Source organism: Miscanthus floridulus, chromosome 17 (genome assembly GCF_019320115.1).
Source record: "Miscanthus floridulus cultivar M001 chromosome 17, ASM1932011v1, whole genome shotgun sequence".
Lineage (NCBI taxonomy): Eukaryota > Viridiplantae > Streptophyta > Magnoliopsida > Poales > Poaceae > Miscanthus > Miscanthus floridulus.
The window spans coordinates 23,809,083-23,831,179 of NC_089596.1; the positions used below are offsets into that span (position 1 = coordinate 23,809,083).

The window sequence follows — 22,097 nt, forward strand, 5'->3', positions numbered from 1 at the left end:
TTTACTGAAACGTGGGCACATCCGCACATATGCCCAAACCTGGTCCAGACTCACAAGTACAAACATGATGCATCACAGCTAATAATTGGTCGTCTCCATCATTGTTCACTAACCTAACCCCCTTAAACTTTTCTGTGCTTTGGTTGGACGATTCCAGTACACTTTGTTTCTGTTTTTTTTTTCACCATTTGGATGAAGTGATGAGAATTCCAAGGAAAAAACATGAAAATATCTATATTTAGATCATTAGATGTTCAAACATGTTAGACATTATGTTAGTGTGGAACATTGATAAAAGCATGTATCAATATGTTAGATATCCATCTCTGTTTGTCCCACAAATCGATAAAGACATGTCAGATACTCATCTCTATTTATTGACCCAAAATCCAGAAGAAAATAATTATACATGGTACAGACACCTGCATCGCCATGTATTAACCCCTAGGATATACATATGCCTCGATTGTACAAAAAGAGAAGAAAACAAAAGGAAAGTCTTCTTCTACATTGGTCTCGTTCGCTTCGCTGAAAAAAACAAGCTGAAACACTGTTCCGGCTGATTTGTTGTGAGAGAAAAATACTGTTCCGACTGAAAAGACAAGCCGAAAAGTACGGATTATAAGACAAGCGATCAGGGCCAATGGCTGTAATGTATGAAACTCAATAATTAAACTTTGGTCGGGTCAGCTTTGTTAGTAGTTTGCTTTATAGGCCAAACTAAAGACCAATTAAGATGCTGCATGTCGGATACCGTGAGAAGGGGTACCCTAAGCAAGACCCAAAAAACGACTGCTTAGAGTTCGTAAAGATCGAAACCAGCTAAACGCAGCTGGCCTCGGCCGATCCTCCGACTCGCCCGAGGCCCCATCGCCGCGAGCCTCGGCCGATTCTCCGCCTCGCCCGAGGCCCCATCGCCGCGAGCCTCGGCCGATCCTCCGACTCGCCCGAGGCCCCATCGCCGCGAGCCTCGGCCGATTCTCCGCCTCGCCCGAGGCCCCTCACCACGGGCCTCGGCCGATTCCCCGCCAAAGGCCTCGGCCGGGCCACCGACCCTCTGTCTCGCGCAAGGCGGGCTCAGCAGCACTCCGCTACCTCTCCCTTCTCCCGTCCCTCTGGCAAAACGGCGTGTCACATCAACTCAGCCGGCTGCTGTCCCTGACAACAGCCGCACGCCCGGCACAGTACAGCAGAATGGCCGACGGGACAGGAGGCAGGACTGGGCAGGGGTTACCCCCCACTGTACTAACCACCAGTGACGCCCATACCTCACTATGCTACCAACTCCTGCACCGAGGACAATGCAGCGTGGGGAGCCACATCTGGGCTACTGTGGCCTCAGAATCAGTACCCAGGGCCAATAACTCCCCCCAAGGCTTCGACAGTTCGCTTCACGGGCTCGGCAGCCTGAGGGTCCATGACCACCGAGCCCCCCACGATGGCTCGGCCTCGGCATCGGCAGAGCCGCTGCTCCCTACGACGTCATTACACGACAACCAGCACGTCGCCCGCCATGTCCTGCATCAAGCCGTACTGGAGCCCCACGACGCACAAGACCGAGTATGACCAGCGTGTCACTTCCGCACGTCCCATCAGGGCGCTCAACCACTCCGACAAACCACACGACGGCACAGTACAGCGAAGTGGCAGACCAGACGTCTGTCACGTCAGCACCCTGCCATCCACGACGGGACTGTGCAGGGGTTACCGGCAACTGTGCTGCCTAAACTCCTGCACCGAGGACGAACACGACGTGGGGAGTCAGAACCGGGTTCCTGTGACCTCGGGACCAGCGAACCGACCGCTCCGCCCCGCTCGAGACCCCCGATGGGCCTCGGACGAACTGGCCATGATCCGCCTCGCCCGAGGCTGGGCTCGTCCCGCAACCTCGTCGCCTCCGTCTCAAAAGTCACTCTGGCAGGCTATCGCATCCAATTAATGCGCCCAGCTGCCCCCACTACGCAAGCCACGATCGGCAGTACGCCGCGACGGGAGCGACAGGACGACGGTCAAATCGCCTTTTTACCATCCCTTACTGACAATGCATGGTACCGTATCCTGTAGACGCACGTTCCGCACTGTTCCGCCTAAATCAACTATCGACGATGGCCGCCCAGGCCTCACATTGCCACCTGCTAAAGGCCTCGGCATAGCAGGCCTCAGCACAGTAGGTCTCGGCCTCAGCACGGCAGGTCTCGACACAGCCTACTACAGCAGCCACCAGACCTCGGCACTTCACCGAGTCAACAAAAGTACAAGAGCGCAGCATGTCGTCAGCCTTGAAGACCATACCGACTAGACATCGACGGGAACTCCCACGACGCCATACTGCTCCAGGAAGCGGAATACGTCAGCAAATAGTAGCCTTCTCATGTACCTCTCGCTTCCTCCTTGTAACTATAAAAGGAGGTAGTCAGGGCCATTTCTGGGGGGACGGGCAGCAAGACAAACACACCGATAGAACTACACACCTCTACGCTGCTTGGGAACAACGTCTCAAGCAGCCCGCACCACCCTCGCCGAGACCTGGGGCTATCCCCCTCTCTCACCTAGCTTGTAACCCCCTACTACAAGCACTCCGGTGCAAGGAATACAAGATCGATCTCTCAGACTGGACGTAGGGCCTCGATTGCCCGAACCAGTATAAACCTTGTGTCTCTTTGCATCACCATCCGGGATTAGGGGCACGCAGCACAAATTCACTCGTTGGTTGAGGGACCCCCGGTTCCGAAACACCAACAGTTGGCGCGCCAGGTAGGGGATCTGCGTGTCAGCTTCGTCATCCTAGCAAGTTCCGGATGGCAGACCACATTCGACCATTGCGTCTCGGCACCATAGTTTGGTTCGGCAGCCTAGAGTTCATGTCTCTAGGGCATGAGTACGACATGGTGCTCCTCACTCCTCGAACCCCACCGTCCGACGACGAAGACGCGCCCCGGCAGCCCAGGCGCAGGCGGCGCCCGGGCGGCCGCTCTCGCCACGCTCGCCAGGCACGGCGCGAGCAAGGCCACCCCGACGCTACGCGAGCCCGGGGCGGCACGCCACTCCCCGCCGATATCCTACGACCAGCTGTTGGTACGGGGTCCCTGGCTGGGGACCCGTCTGACCTGAGCCTGGACAAAGGAAAATCGCCGGGGGCTTACGGCGATGCCCAGTCATCTAACCCCGCTCCGCCACTCCCTGAAGAGCCGACCCCGGCGGGGCAGAATCTGGAAACGGCCCCGTTCCCATACCCCTTTGGGTTGAGAAATGCCGCCACCTCTTACGCTTACGCTTACGCTGCCGCTCACGAGCACCCCTCGGAACGCCGCCAGCGCTTCGCTCTCGACCTGAGCACCCACTCCGACCCCTCGGACGAGGACGAGGCATGGCCCGGGGTGGATTTCTCCGAACTCCACAACCCTGGGGCTTTGCGCCAATTCTTGGCCACAAGCGACTACTGCCTCAGCTATTCCGACTCCGACGACGAAGGGACTTACGATCCGTCCCGTGAGTGCTTCCACGTCGGGCTCGGGATGCCAACGGCGGGCGAAGAGGAAGAGAGGACAGGCAACCATTCACCGCCCCGGGCAGGGGCGCGTGATGCCACACCTCCGCGTCTCGTAGCCCCGGCAGCACGGAACGAGAATCCCGTTCGCGGGGGGCATCGTCACCCAGACCTGGAGCAGCTCCGCGAGCTTCAGGCCAAGGTCGAACAGGACCAACTCCTTCTGCAACAGCTCCGGGACACCCTCGAGCAGGAGCAGCAAGGGCGCGGTGAGGGCGGAGGAGCCCGAGGGAGGGCCCGCGACGTCCATAACCGCATCAACGACAACGAGGGGGGAGAGCCACCCCCAATCTTTAACCGCGCTAGCCAGAATGTCGCAGCTGCTGCGATGCTGGTCCGAGCGATGCCCGAGCCCTCCACCACCGAAGGGCGACGGGTCCGCGGAGAGCTCCGCGACCTCCTCGAGACCGCAGCAGTGCAGCAGGCCGAGAGTTCCGCCTCCCGCCGGCGCGGAGGCACTTCGGAGCAACACACAGCGCAACCTCGAGGGGGTCAGGATGCCTCGGTCCGTCCCGAGGCCGCTCGCGCACCAACGGTCGACAGGGCCCCCTCGGTGCGCGACCGACTTAGGGACCAACGCGAGGCACAGGGCAACCACGAAGTAGTTGGCAGGCGACGGCGCCACGACGACGGAGCCGCCAGAGGCTACCACCCACACCGAGGCGGCCGCTACGACAGTGGAGAGGACCGCAGTCCTTCCCCTGAGCCGCCAGGACCTCGGGTCTTCAGCAGGGCCATCCGCGTTGCTCCTTTCCCTGCCCGGTTCAGACAGCCGGCCAACCTCGCGAAGTACAGTGGCGAGACCAACCCGGAACTTTAGCTCGCCGATTATCGCCTGGCCTGCCAACTGGGTGGCGCGGACGATGATCTGCTCATCATCCGCAATCTCCCTTTGCTCTTGACGGACTCGGCGCGAGCCTGGCTTGAGCATCTCCCCCCCTCGCAAATCCACGACTGGCGCGACTTGGTTAGGATCTTCGTCGGGAACTTCCAGGGCACTTACGTGCGCCCTGGGAATTCCTGGGATCTTAAGAGCTGCCGCCAGAAGCCGGACGAGTCTCTCCGAGACTTCATCCGGCGCTTCTCCAAACAGTGCACCGAGCTACCCAGCGTCGGTGACTCGGAGATCGTTCAGGCTTTCCTCTCCGGCACCACTTGTCGGGACTTGGTCTGAGAGCTAGGACGCAACATCCCGCGCTCTGCGGCCGCGCTCCTCGACATCGCCACCAACTTCGCCTCGGGCGAAGAGGCGGTGGGGGCCATCTTCCCCAACAACGACGCCAAGGGGAAGCAGAAGGACGAGGCCCCCGAGGCCTCGCCCTCCCGCGTCCCTAAGAGAAAGAAGAAGGGTCGCCCGGGGAAGCAGGAGGTCCTCGAGGCCGTTCACGTCGCCACAACAGATCGCAGGAATCACGTCGCTACCAAGCCCGGCGCGTCCAAAGCCGGGACCTGAAGGTGGGCGACCTGGTGCTGAGACTGAGGCAGAGCAACAAGGGCCGCCACAAGCTGACCCCACCCTGGGAAGGGCCGTATATCGTCGCTCAAGTGCTGAAGCCCGGGACCTACAAGTTAGCCAACGAGAAGGGCGAAATCTTCACCAACGCTTGGAACATAGAACAGCTACGTCGTTTCTACCCTTAAATTTCCAAACGTTGTTTACATTGTTCCTCGAAATACAATAAAGAAGCGTTCTTTAGTTGTTATAATCTTTCGAGGAACCCCCTTATAGACAAATCGATTGTATAGAACCTAAGGACCGAAAGATCGTCTCAAAGGCGAAAAGGCCGGCCGAGCCGAGAGAACGGCCTATGCCTCTGGGCTACGGCAGCTCCCTCACCACCGTTTCGCCCAAAGGACAGCTTAGGCTCCGAGGAAGTTCTTTGCAGAGAGGTTGTCTATCGATAGGGGCTCGACGTCACTATAACGCAATAAGGGAGACTCGGCTCTGCCTCTGCAAAGTCGAGCCTCCCTCGGGGGCTAAAAAGGGGGAACCCCCCTAAGTCCCGGACACCCTTTCTTAACCGTTTTCCGAAAATTTCCACGCCAAACTCTCTCGCACTCCGACGGGATCTTCGCAAGAAACCCAGAAACCAAAAGCTTGTCTGGAGGCCAAAGGGCCGGCAGAGTCGTGAGAACGGCCTACGCCTCTGGGCTACGGCAGCTCCCTCACCACCCTTCGCCGAAGGACGGCTTAGGTTCCGAGGGATTTCTTCGCGATCGAGACAGAGGGCACGGACTTAGAAATAGAATGGAAAACGGTTAAGAAACACACATACGCAAATATTTTAAGGGCCTCGACGGCCACAAAAACGTCACGATTCGGCAACTAACCCAATCCGGTTACATGGCCCCTTTTTGGCCCAGGTCAAAGCTCAAGGATCGGCGGCTGGCGCGGGAGGGACCACCTCTTCTTCAAATAGCTTGGCCAACGCAGTGCCAGGCGCCTCGGCCGCCTCCAACAGCCTCACGACCTCTGCATCAGCCTCCTCGTCATCTTCTGGCAACACATAGCCGTCGCTGACAGCCTCGAGGTTGATGGCGTAGTGCGAGGAGATGACGGCCAGGGCACGCTTGACACCCGTGTGCAACGCCCCTCGGAGTCTCTCGCGGACGTGGCCGCTCAACGCGATCAGGCGGCTCCCAAGGGAGCTAGCTGATTGGACCTCCTCGGCGTCCAGAGCCTCGCAGGCGGACCGGACAGCGCTGCGCAGCGCCTCGTGCTCCCGGACCTCGACATCCAGCGCTGCTTGCGCCGCGACGGAGGCCTCAGCCGCCTGGGAGGCTTCTTTCTCCAGACCTACGTCGCAACAAGGGGACAGGAGTCAAGCGCGAACCAGGACAAGAAGAGCAAACAGAGCGAGGAACATGGTTCAGCGGAACTTACCCTCGGCCTTGCTCTTCCAGGCTGAGGCCTCGACCCGAGAGGCCTCGGCCGCCTGGGTAGCCTCTGCCAAGGCGACTTTCGTCGCCTGATGCTCGCTCTGCTCCGCACCCAGCTGCCCGGCTGTTTCCTTAGCAGAGGCCGTCGCCTCTTGGGCCCGAAGCCTGAAGGAGTCTCGCTCCTCCTCCAGTTCCTTGATCTTGGCCACCAGAGGGGCGGACTGCTCCTTAGCCGTGGCCAACTCCGCCTGAATATCAGCACAACGAAGGCGGAGGTCCTCCACTTCCGCACTCCGTGCCGACAATAGCCCCTGGGCATCGGCAAGCAGGCCCTTTTGGCGCCGGAGCTGGTCCCAGATATCCCTCTCATTTCGCAGGAACACCGACTTCCCAAGGGATCGGGCCTCGAGCTCCTAAGGAGGCAAAACAAAAAACACACGTCAAACACTGCGTGGGGGCTCGGAGAAAAAACAACGCGGCACGAGAGGGGAAAGTACTTACCCGCGTGACACCGGGCAAGTCCTGACCGATAATAGTCATCGCTGTCTGCAGCGATCGCACTGCCAGTTGGCGGTACTGCTCGAGGGTACCCCAATGCCCCCCCTCTGTGGTATCTTCAAGGGCGAACACGGGCTCCCCCTCGGGGTCAGCCCGGTTCCGCCAGAAAACACGCGGGAAGTTCCACCCGCGAGGCTCGGGCCGTAGCCGGACAAGAGCCGAACTCCCCTCGGCGGGATCTGGGACTGGTTGCTCCGCGGTACTGACCGCCTCGACGTCCGCCGCCTCCTTCCCTCGGGAGGAATCATCAGACGAGATTGTCTGAACCAGGGGCGGCGCCAAAACTTGCTCCGTCTCCATCACCTCGGCCTCGACGGACTCGGGGGCTCTGGCCTCCGCCATCTCTACCTCGATGGCCCCGGCATCCACCGCCCTGACGTTGGAGGCCTCGGGGGCTCCGGCCTCGCCCTCAATGGCCTCGGCAATAGCAGACGCCTCAGCCTCCTTCTCCTGGGCAGCCGCCTCCCCCGAAACGGCCTCGCCCGACGCCGCGCCGCGTCGCACGCCAGCCTGCGCCTCCGCTGCCTGATGGGCGGAGGAGCTAACGTTCACCTTGAGCGCCTTACGGGGCGCCAAGGGAGGGTCTCCCACCAGAAGCGTCTGGCTGGAAGAAAAGACACTCCCAAGGTCAGCATGCAACCAAGGGGCAAACAAGAAGCGGACTCCACCAGGGAAGACGCTTACCGCGAACGGGGATGCAACCGCTTCGACACCGCCTGCCTCCTCTGCAACAGCGGCGGTGGTGGCAGCAGCGCAGCCTCGGTATCCACCAGCGCCAGCTGGCCTCCGTCGGACCCCGGCACCTCCTCGACCCTTTGCGGAGATGATGGGGTCGCCCCCACGGTCACCCGCTCCACCTCCATCGTCGAACCCACCGGGCTGACGGCACGCTCCTCCAACACCCGCACCACGGGTGTGTCGGCCTCGGCCCCGGGACGGGCCGCCACTGGCCCCGGGACGCCTCCTCCTCCTCCTAGGGGCGTCAGGCTCCTTGCCGGCGCCCCGGGAACCATCTCCCTGATGTCGGGGAGGTGTTCCAGGCAGGCCGACCCCACCTCGCGCCCGCCGCCGTCGCTCGAAGAATCCGACACCGACGACGAGGGAGACGGCTCCAACGGGAGACCATCGAGACTCTGACGCCGGCGACGGGCGTCCAGCTTTTCGCGCGCAAGGAGCTTCTTCGTGCGCTTCGCCTCCTTGGCATCTTTTTTCTTCTTCTCCTCCTCGGCACGCGCCCTGTTCACAGATCGCCGCCGGGCGTCCTCGGGAACGGGCGGCGGGGAGCCTCGCACGTCTCTTATCCCCTGCGGGAACGACAAAGTAAGACAACGGACAAGAAGGCCGCGGAAGCCTCGGCAACATCCGACTTACCAGTGAAATGTACCCCCGCGACGGGCGCATCGGGAACGGCGTCAAGTCACCAAGCCTCGGCTTCCCGTCCACCGCTTCTCTCACCCGACGCAGGGTCTCGTCGTCGGTAAGGGCGAAGGCGGACATCTTGACACCGACGATCGAATCGCCCGGGGTCATCTCGAATAGCCGCCGCCGCCGGGCCATCAGCGGCAACACCCTCCGGCGGTGAAAAGCCGCCACAACCACGGCCGCCGAAAGGCCGTGGTCACGCAGCTTCCCCAAGGCCCTCAAGAGGGGCTCCAGCCTAGGCTGATCGGCCTTGACGACGCCGTATCCCCATTTTTCCGGTTGACTCTCTACGACCCGCCCGGTATAAGGGGGAAGTCCTCCGCCGTCGTTGCGGAGATAGAACCAGCCGTCATACCAACGACGGTTGGACGTTGACAGCTGGGCCGGGATGTAGAGGGACTGCCGGTCTTGGCGCACGTGAAGGGTGCAACCGCCGGCCCTCTGCGCCTTCCGAGCCCCCCTCGTCCCCCCCGGCTTGGAGGTGAACGTCGCTCGGAACAAATGGAGCCACAACTCCCAGTGGGGAGCGATCCCCAGGTACCCCTCACAGACGGCGACGAAGATGGCCGCCTGCGCGATGGAGTTGGGGCTGAAATTGTGCAGCTCCACGCCATAGTAGTGCGGGAGTGCCCGCATGAAGCTATCCGCCGGCGACCCGAAGCCTCGCTCATGGAAGACGACGAAGCTCACCACGTAACCGTCGCGTGGCCTCGGCTCCGACTCGTCCCCCGGAGCAATCCACTCCGGCTCGTCGGGGTCGGTGATCGGGCGAAGAAGACCGGCCTCCACGAGCGACTGCAGCTTCTCCTCGGTGACGTCGGACCGCTCCCAGGGATCCGCCGGGAGGATGACGGGACCACCGGCCATTGCGCGGCGGAGGACGCTGCTACGGCGGTAATCTCTTTCCCTCTCTCTTTCGATCTCTCGCCCTCGCCCTTCTCTTCCCCGGCGCTCTGTGCTCTCAGCAACGGCACGGAGGCAGCAAAAGCAAACGCGGAAAAGGTAAGGAGGGAGAGGGCGAGGCTGTTTGCGTATTTATGCAGGGACGAGTCGAAACCGCCGGGCGACGAAAACGGGGAAGTTTCCCCCAGAAAATCCGGCGCGGTTATCCAGATCCGGTCTTACCGCCCACTCCCTCCTCATTAATTGCGCGTGCAGTTACGTCCCGTCGACTGACGCCACGTCGCGCCCGACCGCAGCAGCAGCAGGCGCCGTTTCACCTCCCCGAAAAAGCTGCCTCAAAAGGCGCGCCTGCCGTTGCTAACCGCGGGGAGAGAGGTAACCTCCACCCGATTCCTTTCAGGCAAAGGAACTGGGCACCAAGCCCGTTACGGTCCAGGGGTTCGAAGGCTGGGCCCCCAGGGGTTTCGACAGCCGCCCCAGGGCAAAAGAGTCAGGGACGACTACGGGCGAGCCTATACGAGGCCGAGGCCCAAGCAAGCGAAACGCTTGGGACGCCCTGTGTCGTGTCCGAGACCGGCAGGGAGGTCTCTGAATGGGATCCCACCGTAGGGAGGCACCGAGCCACCGAGGCCCAGCGAACGGCCTCGGCACCCACTAGAGAAACCCTCCGGTACTCTTGGAGCGCGTCTCCGGACCGCTAGCCGACCCCCAGCGAACGGGGTACGGGCCTCCACTCGGACTCACCCGATAACAGCTCACCGGAAATGCCATCGCTCGCGCCCACCGAGGGTAGCGTGGCACATTCCACCCCTCCTTCCGAGCGAAAAGGAAGCGCGAGGGTCGAACGAAAAGTCAGGAGAATCCCTGACGGCCCTCTTGCTCCGCGCATAGGCTAAGGGACTCTTCCTGCAAAAACTTTGCCGAGGCCCAGCGACTTGGGCTCGCACACGAGGGGGCTCGGCAATACAAACCCTCCTTCCGAGCGAAAAGGAAGCGCGAGGGTCGTTCAACAAGCCGGAAGAACTCCTGACGGTCCTCTCGCTCCGTGCAGAGGATAGGGAGTTCCTTCCGCAAAGGACGCCGAGACCCCGCGACCTAGGATCGCACCCGAGGGGGCCTCGGCCGACAGACCCTCACGCGCGAGGGGCGAACCAAAAGCCAGGGGGACCTCTGACCGCTCTCTCGCTCCGTGCGAGAGACTCGGGGGCTCCTCCTGCAACTTTGCCGAGACCCAGCGGCTCAGGCTCGCACGCGAGTGGGCTCGGCAAACAGCCCCCCCGTCCGAGCGAAAAGGACGTGCGGGAGACGGACAAAAAAGCCGGGAAGACCCCTGACCGCCCTCTCGCTCCGTGCGGAGGCTCGGGGGCTCTTCCTGCACCCGAGATAAAGACAAGCGAACCAAGCCCGTTACGGTCCAGGGGTTCGAAGGCTGGGCCCCCAGGGGTTTCGACAGCCGCCCCAGGGCAAAAGAGTCAGGGACGACTACGGGCGAGCCTATACGAGGCCGAGGCCCAAGCAAGCGAGACGCTTGGGACGCCCTGTGTCGTGTCCGAGACCGGCAGGGAGGTCTCTGAATGGGATCCCACCGTAGGGAGGCACCGAGCCACCGAGGCCCAGCGAACGGCCTCGGCACCCACTAGAGAAACCCTCCGGTACTCTTGGAGCGCGTCTCCGGACCGCTAGCCGACCCCCAGCGAACGGGGTACGGGCCTCCACTCGGACTTACCCGATAACAGCTCACCGGAAATGCCGTCGCTCGCGCCCACCGAGGGTAGCGTGGCATCTTCCACCCCTCCTTCCGAGCGAAAAGGAAGCACGAGGGTCGAATAAAAAGTCAGGAGAATCCCTGACGGCCCTCTTGCTCCGTGCAGAGGCTAAGGGACTCTTCCTGCAAGACGTTGCCAAGGCCCAGCGACTTGAGCTCGCACACGAGGGGTCTCGGCAAAACAAACCCTCCTTCCGAACGGAAAGAAAGCGCGAGGGTCGTTCAAAAAGCCAGAAGAACTCCTGACGGCCCTCTTGCTCCGTGCAGAGGCTAGGGAGCTCCTTCTGCAAAAGACGCCGAGACCCCGCGACCTAGGCTCGCACCCGAAGGGGGCTCGGCAGTCAGACCCTCATGCGCGAGGGGCGAACCAAAAGCCAGGGGACCTCTGACCGCTCTCTCGCCCCATGCAAGAGACTCGGGGGCTCCTCCTGCAACTTTGCCGAGACCCAGCGGCTCAGGCTCGCACGCGAGTGGGCTCGGCAAACAGCCCCCCGTCCGAGCGAAAAGGACGTGCGGGAGACGGACAAAAAAGTCGGAGGACCCCTGACGGCCCTCTCGCTCCAGGCGGAGGCTAAGGGGCTCTTTCCGCAACATCGTCGAGACCCCGCGATCCGAACTCGCGCCCACGGGCCCGACAAACACGATGAAAACGCCTCACTCGAAAGAGAAAAAAGCCCCTGAAGAAGTGAAATCACTCCTCCAGGGCCTCGGGGGCTACACCCGGCGGGTGCGCTCGCGCGCACCCACCGAAACCTCAAAAACAAAACACCCTCCCGACAGGAACTATCAAGAGCCAATTCTCGTCAGAACCTCAGGGGGAGTGCCTCCACTCCCCCCAAGGCTCGGGGGCTACTGTCGGATACCGTGAGAAGGGGTACCCTAAGCAAGACCCAAAAAACGACTGCTTAGAGTTCGTAAAGATCGAAACCAGCTAAACGCAGCTGGCCTCGGCCGATCCTCCGACTCGCCCGAGGCCCCATCGCCGCGAGCCTCGGCCGATTCTCCGCCTCGCCCGAGGCCCCATCGCCGCGAGCCTCGGCCGATCCTCCGACTCGCCCGAGGCCCCATCGCCGCGAGCCTCGGCCGATTCTCCGCCTCGCCCGAGGCCCCTCACCACGGGCCTCGGCCGATTCCCCGCCAAAGGCCTCGGCCGGGCCACCGACCCTCTGTCTCGCGCAAGGCGGGCTCAGCAGCACTCCGCTACCTCTCCCTTCTCCCGTCCCTCTGGCAAAACGGCGTGTCACATCAACTCAGCCGGCTGCTGTCCCTGACAACAGCCGCACGCCCGGCACAGTACAGCAGAATGGCCGACGGGACAGGAGGCAGGACTGGGCAGGGGTTACCCCCCACTGTACTAACCACCAGTGACGCCCATACCTCACTATGCTACCAACTCCTGCACCGAGGACAATGCAGCGTGGGGAGCCACATCTGGGCTACTGTGGCCTCAGAATCAGTACCCAGGGCCAATAACTCCCCCCAAGGCTTCGACAGTTCGCTTCACGGGCTCGGCAGCCTGAGGGTCCATGACCACCGAGCCCCCCACGATGGCTCGGCCTCGGCATCGGCAGAGCCGCTGCTCCCTACGACGTCATTACACGACAACCAGCACGTCGCCCGCCATGTCCTGCATCAAGCCGTACTGGAGCCCCACGACGCACAAGACCGAGTATGACCAGCGTGTCACTTCCGCACGTCCCATCAGGGCGCTCAACCACTCCGACAAACCACACGACGGCACAGTACAGCGAAGTGGCAGACCAGACGTCCGTCACGTCAGCACCCTGCCATCCACGACGGGACTGTGCAGGGGTTACCGGCAACTGTGCTGCCTAAACTCCTGCACCGAGGACGAACACGACGTGGGGAGTCAGAACCGGGTTCCTGTGACCTCGGGACCAGCGAACCGACCGCTCCGCCCCGCTCGAGACCCCCGATGGGCCTCGGACGAACTGGCCATGATCCGCCTCGCCCGAGGCTGGGCTCGTCCCGCAACCTCGTCGCCTCCGTCTCAAAAGTCACTCTGGCAGGCTATCGCATCCAATTAATGCGCCCAGCTGCCCCCACTACGCAAGCCACGATCGGCAGTACGCCGCGACGGGAGCGACAGGACGACGGTCAAATCGCCTTTTTACCATCCCTTACTGACAATGCATGGTACCGTATCCTGTAGACGCACGTTCCGCACTGTTCCGCCTAAATCAACTATCGACGATGGCCGCCCAGGCCTCACATTGCCACCTGCTAAAGGCCTCGGCACAGCAGGCCTCAGCACAGTAGGTCTCGGCCTCAGCACGGCAGGTCTCGACACAGCCTACTACAGCAGCCACCAGACCTCGGCACTTCACCGAGTCAACAAAAGTACAAGAGCGCAGCATGTCGTCAGCCTTGAAGACCATACCGACTAGACATCGACGGGAACTCCCACGACGCCATACTGCTCCAGGAAGCGGAATACGTCAGCAAATAGTAGCCTTCTCATGTACCTCTCGCTTCCTCCTTGTAACTATAAAAGGAGGTAGTCAGGGCCATTTCTGGGGGGACGGGCAGCAAGACAAACACACCGATAGAACTACACACCTCTACGCTGCTTGGGAACAACGTCTCAAGCAGCCCGCACCACCCTCGCCGAGACCTGGGGCTATCCCCCTCTCTCACCTAGCTTGTAACCCCCTACTACAAGCACTCCGGTGTAAGAAATACAAGATCGATCTCTCAGACTAGACGTAGGGCCTCGATTGCCCGAACCAGTATAAACCTTGTGTCTCTTTGCATCACCATCCGGGATTAGGGGCACGCAGCACAAATTCACTCGTTGGTTGAGGGACCCCCGGTTCCGAAACACCGACACTGCATCACCATTAATCATCGGATTTTGCTTTAGGGATGAGGCTGGCCAGCTTGACCCTAGGAATGTTGTACTCGCCACTGAGTACTTTGGAAGCCACAATGCCGTTTGCAGCATCGGTGAAGTGAACCCCGTCCCAGCTTATGAACTTTTCGCCAAGCTTACAGAGGTATTTGTCCGAAGTCATGCAGCTCTCCTTGGGGTCATAGTTGTAAGGGGGCCCTCCATGACCGCAGCATGTCATCAATGGCTTCTCAATCCCTGGAAAAACAATGAGGAGAACCAAGTTAGAACGCATGGAATAGAACGGTATACAAGTTTGATCTGAGACCTAAAATTGTGTTATCGCAGTATATATTACTCCTGATTTCAAAACTATTTGCTTTCATCATGAAAAAGGAACTGGCAAAGGAACGGAGACTATAACAGATGAACTTACCGTATTTCGTGTGGTTGGCAACAAGATCATACTTTATCGCAAACATATCCACGAAGATGATCGTCGAACTTTTCAGCGTCAAACGTAGCTCGTCCAGGGCTTCACTCAGCAAAGAATTGAACTTCTTGCAGACATTGTTGATGGTCGCGATGCACCCATGCTCATCGAGGTTGCGGTCGTCATCCCTTGGCATAGAGAGCTTCTGAGGCATGCATCCCAACGCTCCCGTCCCATGTATCCAGAACTTCCTGGCCCCGTTCTTGTGCAACCTCTGCAGTTTTATTTGCAAGGATACGACGATTAGTTATTACGGAATGAATAAATAGTGTGTAAGAAGATTCTCGAAAGGAAATACAAGTCGGAGTTCAGAGACCATCAGATGTAGAAGAAGCGTCGGATCTGTGAGTAACATTGTTACCTCGATGGCTTTCTTGATTTCAGCAATTACAGGGGGAAGCTTTTCGAGCATCGTGTGATAGGGCAGGTGGAGAACACCATTTATATCGTTGTGCCCGATGTCCATGGTGTATATAGCATCTGGGAACGCCTTCTCGTCAATTGGGGCAGCCTCACCTGGGAGAAGATGGGCAAGTCCCGTCAGATAAGAAAACCAGACAAGATTAGGTTCTTCATTCATTCGTCAGTTTGAGTAAAAAGGTGGATGGTTCAGGGAAGAGAGAAAAAAGAGACACTTGTTTGATTAAAAAAAAAAAACAGAAACAGAAGCGATGAAGAAAGCAAACCTCTCTCGATGAGGTCGAGGCACCTCTCCTTGAAGAAGACGAACTGGTCCACCTGCACGTCCAGCGAGAAGGTGGTAGCCCCCGGCGTGGCCGTGGAGCCCGCGATGGCGAAGTTAACGCCGTGGGAGTAGTTGGAGCCCAGCGGCTTCATGAACGGGCTCAGGTGCGGCATGCCCAGGCTCTCACCTGAATCGGAGTGTCAGCAAAAGCTTCGGTCAGTTTTTTTTTGGTAACAAAAAAGGAATTCGAGCCAATTGGCAGACTGCCAGATTTCATTGCATGTAGAGGAATGTTGAGGAGATTATTTTCAGTCATTCGGAAAGGCAGGAAAGCTCTCCGTGGAATGCTGGAAAGAGCGTCGGAGACAGCACACGCATGGTGGCCTCTTTTTAGCTTATACAAGATAATAAAGGAATAATAACCACATATCGCTTGAACATGCATTTCATGTGTGCCCGACCGAGCTGCATCATCAGATTCCAAAGGTGGCGGTGCTTGGTTAAATTACTACTACGTGCGAATTGAAGCTGCTGCTTTCTCACAGCAGAGAAAGAAAAGACCAAGTGGCCATGTGCAGGCGCACTTGTTGCCTAATGCCAGCATTTCTGTTTGAGTCTTTGTGACTGAAGAGTAGTGTAGAGTACACTACAAGTACGTGCACTGTAGTAGTAGTACAGATTACTACTAATGGAGTAGCACTGACTGACTGGTTAGCTGGGCATGTTCGCTTGTCTTATAATTTGTATTTTTAAGTTTGTTTTTTCAACCAAAACCGTATTTTTCTCTTACAACAAATCAACCAACAGTACTTTCCGCTATGGCTTATCAGCCATGGCGAACGGAGCCCTAATGGTTGCAACTGGACAGGAGGATCCTTTGGGGCTAAATAATGGAGTACGTAAGGAACTATAGGCTCGGAAGCGAGAAGGATCGCAGGCAGGTTGCGTGCATTGAATGGGAGCTGCCAAGAAATGATTGCACTTGTGCACAAAGGAAACGAAAGGGGTAGCTAACGCTGAGGTCGCCCCGGCGTGGTCCTCGCCCAACATCCAATCCAACACTGTTGACTGGGCACCCGACTGCGTCCCGGCCTATTACGCCTGAGCGTTTGGTCGTAGGGCTGTGTGGTAAGGTCGGGTCAGGTCAGGTCAGGTGAGCAGGGACCCGGCGTGACGGGTGGGTGTGCGTGCGTGTGCCCAACGTTTTCTGGCTCCACCGCCCGTGGAGCCAGGCAGGCGCTGGGGCAAGGACGCCGACGCCAGGGTCGCGCAACTTGCGCCGGGCCTCCGTCAAGTGACACGGCAAGCAAAGCAACGCCACGGGCCGGGCCCCCCCCCCCCCCCTCCGTCAAGTGGCAAGTGACAAGCAGAATCCAAAACGTGGCACTGCCAACTCCCATGGCGCCGCGTGCCAACCCATGCTGCCAGCCCAGACCATGCCAAGCACACGGACAGAGGCAGAGGTTGAGCCTGGCGGGCGCGCTGTCCGCGTCGTGTGCTCCGTTCCGCTCCGCCGATGCAAATCCAGCATGTTCCATCCCGTCGGCGTCCAGCCCCGGCCAGGCGCTAACCACCTCGACCTTCGCTTCGCGCCGAAGCAGCAGACCCTTGCTGATTGATCCGTTTGCCGCTGCCCGCTGCCGTGGTGGTGTTTGTCCCGGGAGCGACGCTGACTCATACTATGATATGAGACCACCGTGAATGAATTGAATGAAATATTCTATCTGCTCGATCCATTTTAAATTGCAAGACGTTTTAGTTTTTTTTTATATTCATGACTTTTACTCCGCACTTAGTGACTATACACGAGCAATGTACTTCCTCCATACTAAAAAAATATATAGTCGTTTTGAACCGCGACAAGGTCTTTGAAGCGTAGCGTAACTTTGACTACTTATTTTTATAAAAATATTTATAAAAAAATGATATACGTAAATTTTGTGAAAGTATTTTTCAAGACAAATCTATACATATGGTTTTCATATTTCCAAACTCAACGATTTAAAAGTTATTCATGATTTATATTCCCAATGTTTACCCAAGCCTTGTCCAAAACGACCACATTTTTAAGTATAGAGAGAGTATGTATTTAGAAAAGTAAAAACATCAAATAGTTAGTAATGGAGGGAGGGCGAGAGGGAGGCACGCCATCCTGTTTGTTTGACTTATAAGTAATACTTTTTCAATCAACAAATATTATCTTTCTCTCACAACAAATCATCCAACAATAATACTTTCAGACATACACAGGTTATCAGCCAAACCAACGCAATCGTTCCTTCTCTAATGCTGGGCTCGGGGCGTTTTTCCACCGAAACCGAGCCATTCTCCATGATAAATCTATCTACACTACAGGCACCAACATTCAATCACTAGCATTCATTGTGCTCAAATTTTCGTCCTTAAAAAAATGTGACTGTTTGAACAGGCATGGGATGGGGTGGGTGGACTTGGCAGGCCATTTGGTCCCAAACACGTGGGTTAGGCACGCGCTACAAACAGCCGACATTGCTAATCCTAATTACGAGCGCTAATGTCTTGGCTAATCGCAACGACAAGGATGTCTCGGACGGCTCTGCGCCTGCGCGCGTCGCCGGGGAGGAAGCCGGCCGAACAGCGGCCGGGGTGAATTCGAGACGCAAGCAAGGATGGAATGGAATGGAATCGAACCCAAGTCGTGGGATAGGTGATTTGAACTAGCTAGCTAGGGAGTAGGCAGGGACTCACAGATGAAGTCGAGGATGACGCGGCCGTCGGAGAGCCGTCCCGTGGGGTGGTGGAAGTAGGCCCTCCCTTCCGGCGGCGCGATGCGGATCCCCATCACCGCCGCCACGCCGCCCGTGTCGCTGTTGGAGTCGCCGAAGTTGAACACCACCACCCCGTCCCCCTTCCTCCTCTTCTTCTTCCTCCCCTCCTCCTGCGCCTGCTCCTCCCCCTCCTCCTCCACGGCCGCGGCAGCGGCTGCTGGAGCCGAGCGCACCACAGCGCCGCTGCTGGTGGTGGTAGCGCTGGCGGCGGTGGTCGCCGGGATGGCCGGTCCCGGCATGTAGCGCAGCGTGGCCAGCACCACGGCCGCCGCCACCGCGCCCATCACGATGTAGTACTGCACACGTAGCGGGCCCATGGACCGCTTCAGCGCCCCGCCTCCGCCTCCGCCGCCGGCGCCGTTCCCCGCGCTCGCCATGGCTCTCTTCTCCGCGTGCTGTGGTGCCGCGCCGCTCGCTAGTCCCCCGCCACCGCCAGCCACTCCTCAGGTTGTTGCTAGTAAATGAAATGAAGTGAACTGATGTGCTGTGCCTTACTTTCTGAAAGCAGAGACCGACGGCCAACTATAAAACGTGGCCAACGCCGCTTATATATAGAACAAGAATACAGCCTGGCTGCACACTAGATTTCTGCCACTACAAGAGGCTTCCTATGGATTTCTGCTCTGCTTGTTTATTTGGACCAAATTTCCGATGGATTCCTCGCGAGAAACATCAGGCAGGCGGGCCTCTCACGTTTGTGGGTAAGCAATCTGGCAGTCATTCATTTCAGAAAAAAAAACATTTCTAAATTGTACAAATAAATACTGCTATGATGTTGTATAATATATAGGGGAATGGTCGGCCGCGTAGGGCGTGCAAGGTGCTAATAAGTCTCAGTACCAGCCGGATTTATCACAGAGTTATTCCACTCTGACTGGCTTGTCAATCCCATTTTTGTTAAGCTCTTGTTTAGTTCCACCCTAACTTCCAAAAAGTTGCTACAGTATCTGTCACATCGAATGTTTGCAGCCCGTGCATGGAGCATTAAATATAGACGAAAAGAAAAACTAATTACACAGTTTGGTGGGAAATTGCGAGACGAACGTTTTGAGCCTAATTAGTCCATGTTTGAACACTATCTGCCAAATAAAAACGAACGTGCTACAGTAGTCCCAAAATCCAAATTCCTACAACTAAACAAGGCCTAAAAAGAAGATCGAGAAATGGAGAATGTGCGTTGATTACACTGGCATCAACAAAGTATGTCCAAAGGATTACTTTCCTTTACCATGCATAGACCAGATAATTGACTCCACCTATATATATATATATACACACACACTGTAAAACTATCACTACTACACAAACGATTAACCGCGACACCCCCCCGATGGCCTCCGAGGCGGGCGTCCATTTTAGCCCGCCACGGTTAATCCCGCGATTTACCGAGGCGGGCATTTTTTATTTACCGTGACAGGCTCTTTTGTCCGTCACAGTAAATTAATTTACCGTGGCGGGCGTCTTAAGATGCCCGCCACGAAAAATACCCTATTAACCGTGGCGGGCGTCTTAAGAAGCCCGCCACGGTAAATCGATTTACCGTGGCGGGCATTTTATAAAGCTCGCTTTAAAAAATAAGGCCCAAACTCTCAGCCCAGAAGAAGCCCATCTCAGCTTTTCTACTGGGCTCGTATATAAGTGACACTTCACTTGTGAACCCTAGCCTCACTCCACATCCCCAGCCGCCTCCCTCTCTCATCCCCGACTCATGCGACCGCACGCCTCCTCCTCTCTTCCCCCGGGTGCTCGCGCGGCGGTGGCCCTCCGAGCTCGCACGCGGTGGCGTCCCTCGGAGCTCAGACGCTCCCTCCTTCTCTTCCTCTCTCCCTCCCTCGTCAGCGGGGGAGGCCCCCACGGCGCGGATCCACGACGGGGGAAACGCAAGGAGGCGGTCATGGCGTGGTTTCACGGCTGCGCAAGAAGGTGGTGCCAGCCCGGATCCACGGTGGTTTCCGGCGCAAGGTGGCGGCGGCTTCTCTCCTTCGAGGTTCGTAGACAGAGGTCTAGATCCGGAGGTCGAGGAGGTCCAGATCCCCGGCCGTCTCCCTCTTCCTCTCTTCAATCTCCCTCACTCGTCCCTCTCTCCTCTTTGCAGATCGGCCCACGGCGGGTCCAGATCCGGCGGCGTCGCTCCTCCTGGTGGCGGATCCAGGGGTGGATCGACCGGATCCGGTGGTGGATCGTCCGGCGGGGGCGACGACGGCGCTGCAGCCCTGGATGGGCTCGACGAGCCTGTGGATGGGCTCGGCGGGCCCGTCCAGGGTTTTTTCTCTTTTTTTTTGTTTTTTCGGAACGATTAACCGCGGCGGGCAAAGGTGCCCACCGCGGCAAGGCCACGATTTACCGTGACCTTCTCGCCGCGGCGGACGCCTTTGCCCGCCGCGGAAAAGCAAAAACGACCGCCGCGCAAAAGCATTCTGTAGTAGTGTATTCTGCAGCTGGCCACAGAATAACTTATTCTATAGCCACTTTGATTTACGATAATGTTTGTACTAATTTATGATAATGACAATACACATTTACGATACATGGGTTACTATAATTCAAGATGATATTTACCATAATGTTATATTAAATCACTTATGAGTGAGTTACCATAATCTCGTAAATTAGTATAGTAATTATCATACCTCAAAGTGGCCACAGAATAACTTATTCTGTGACCGGCTACAGAACAATATATATATATAGTTGGCTACAAAATAACTTATTTAAACATGAAAACATCGCATTGCACCAGCATGTGGGGGAGGGAGAGTGAGTGAGAGTTGGTGAATGGTGGGGCACTTTTTTTATTTGGCAACAAATATAATCCATTGCTTAGCTTTTCCTCAAAAGAAAAAGGTGACACGATTTAAAGGCGACGTATATAGTTATTATTATAAGCAGCCCCGCCTTAGGTAATCATAATGGCCCTATTCGTTTAAATTTATCAACCGTATCGTTTTAGTAAAATAACAGTGTTTTTTTCTCGCAACAAATCAGCATCTGTATCCGCTGTTTTTTCAACCAGCCGAACATGACCAATGTTTCCCTAGTGCGATGCAGCCACCGTTCAGATACTGCTACTGCAAGCCACTCCCGCGCATCTCAAATTCAAGTCCGTTTATAGGACATTGATGTGCTGGTTTCTAATTCTATTATATAGTTTCGACAAAAATTAGTATACAAAACACACTGTATTTTTTTGTTTTCTGGAATGTAACATCTATTTTGACCTTTTTCTTACTATTAATAACGAAGAGTATATACAATCAGTAATTCAGTAGGGGGTAACGCTCTCGTCTCAAGAACAAAAAAAAAAAAAAAAAAAAACTTCTTCATGTGTCAAATTAAAGAGTGTTCCATGATAAATAAGAGATACGGCAGCAGCGACGTCCTCCTGTTGTCAATTTACATGGCTTTTCAGATATGGATCGTCAATCAAAGAGTAAAAAGGTTGCTAGAATGCTAGTGTCTACCCCCTAATTCGGTAGTATCAATTCAGGACCATATATCACAGGGAGTAGTATCAATTGATTTTGTGCTTGGAAACGAAGCACGATTAGCTAGACGTGTGATGAAAGGCGCTTTTTGGAGTGGTTGCCCCGGACGAACGACGAATTCTGGCCTAGCTAGCTAGTGTGTGTGTGTGTTTGGTGGCACGTTGGTCTCGGTAGCTTCCTTTGGGATGCTGCAACAGCGCAGATGGAACGACCGGCCCCGACGAGAGGGAGGACGCGACCTGCCGCAACGGCGACGGCGCAGCTGCCGGCAGGTCCATCGTCAGCAGGACTCGATCTGGAGGCACGTCCACGCGTGTGTGTGCGCGCGCTTCCAGTCCGACGCGCGGCACCGGTAAGTTTGGAGGGAGGACATGCGCCAACGGCGACGAATGCAGGCAGCAGGCTGCTGCTGCATGCTCTCGCCACCGGATCGGAACGGAAGAGCGCACTAGCTGCTAGTGTCGCCGACGAGCGAGCAAAATATCCATCCAGCAGAGCAGGAATAGATTCTACCTAACCTCCTTCTCAGTGGTCTGAAAATTAAATTCTTGTATGCTACGCAACACCATGCGCGCGGCGGCCAAAATTGTTTGACATGCATGGGCGCATGGCAAGCATAAAAAACTCTAGTCTCGCCCTCGCTTGCTAGGGGGCTTCGGTTCTTCAGGCGAATCTGAAACGCAAACTGAACCGTTTGCTAT

General features: G+C 57.2%; 2 protein-coding genes across 2 annotated transcripts; both read right to left on the bottom strand.

Moving 5' to 3' along the window:
• Positions 1-354: 354 nt before the first annotated feature.
• LOC136517666 (GDSL esterase/lipase At1g09390-like) lies at positions 355-18,634 on the bottom strand. Its single transcript, XM_066511299.1, has 6 exons — positions 17,832-18,634; positions 15,106-15,291; positions 14,781-14,935; positions 14,363-14,633; positions 13,926-14,184; positions 355-739 (listed from the first exon to the last, which is right to left on the bottom strand). The coding sequence occupies exons 1-5, from the start codon at positions 18,286-18,288 to the stop codon at positions 13,937-13,939; spliced, it is 1,317 nt and encodes a 438-aa protein (XP_066367396.1). The 5' UTR covers positions 18,289-18,634; the 3' UTR covers positions 355-739; positions 13,926-13,936.
• On the bottom strand, positions 2,351-13,934 carry LOC136517664 (uncharacterized). The gene is made up of 3 exons (XM_066511298.1): positions 6,929-13,934; positions 6,432-6,840; positions 2,351-6,344 (listed from the first exon to the last, which is right to left on the bottom strand). The coding sequence occupies exons 1-3, from the start codon at positions 9,272-9,274 to the stop codon at positions 5,920-5,922; spliced, it is 3,180 nt and encodes a 1,059-aa protein (XP_066367395.1). The 5' UTR covers positions 9,275-13,934; the 3' UTR covers positions 2,351-5,919.
• Positions 18,635-22,097: the final 3,463 nt, after the last annotated feature.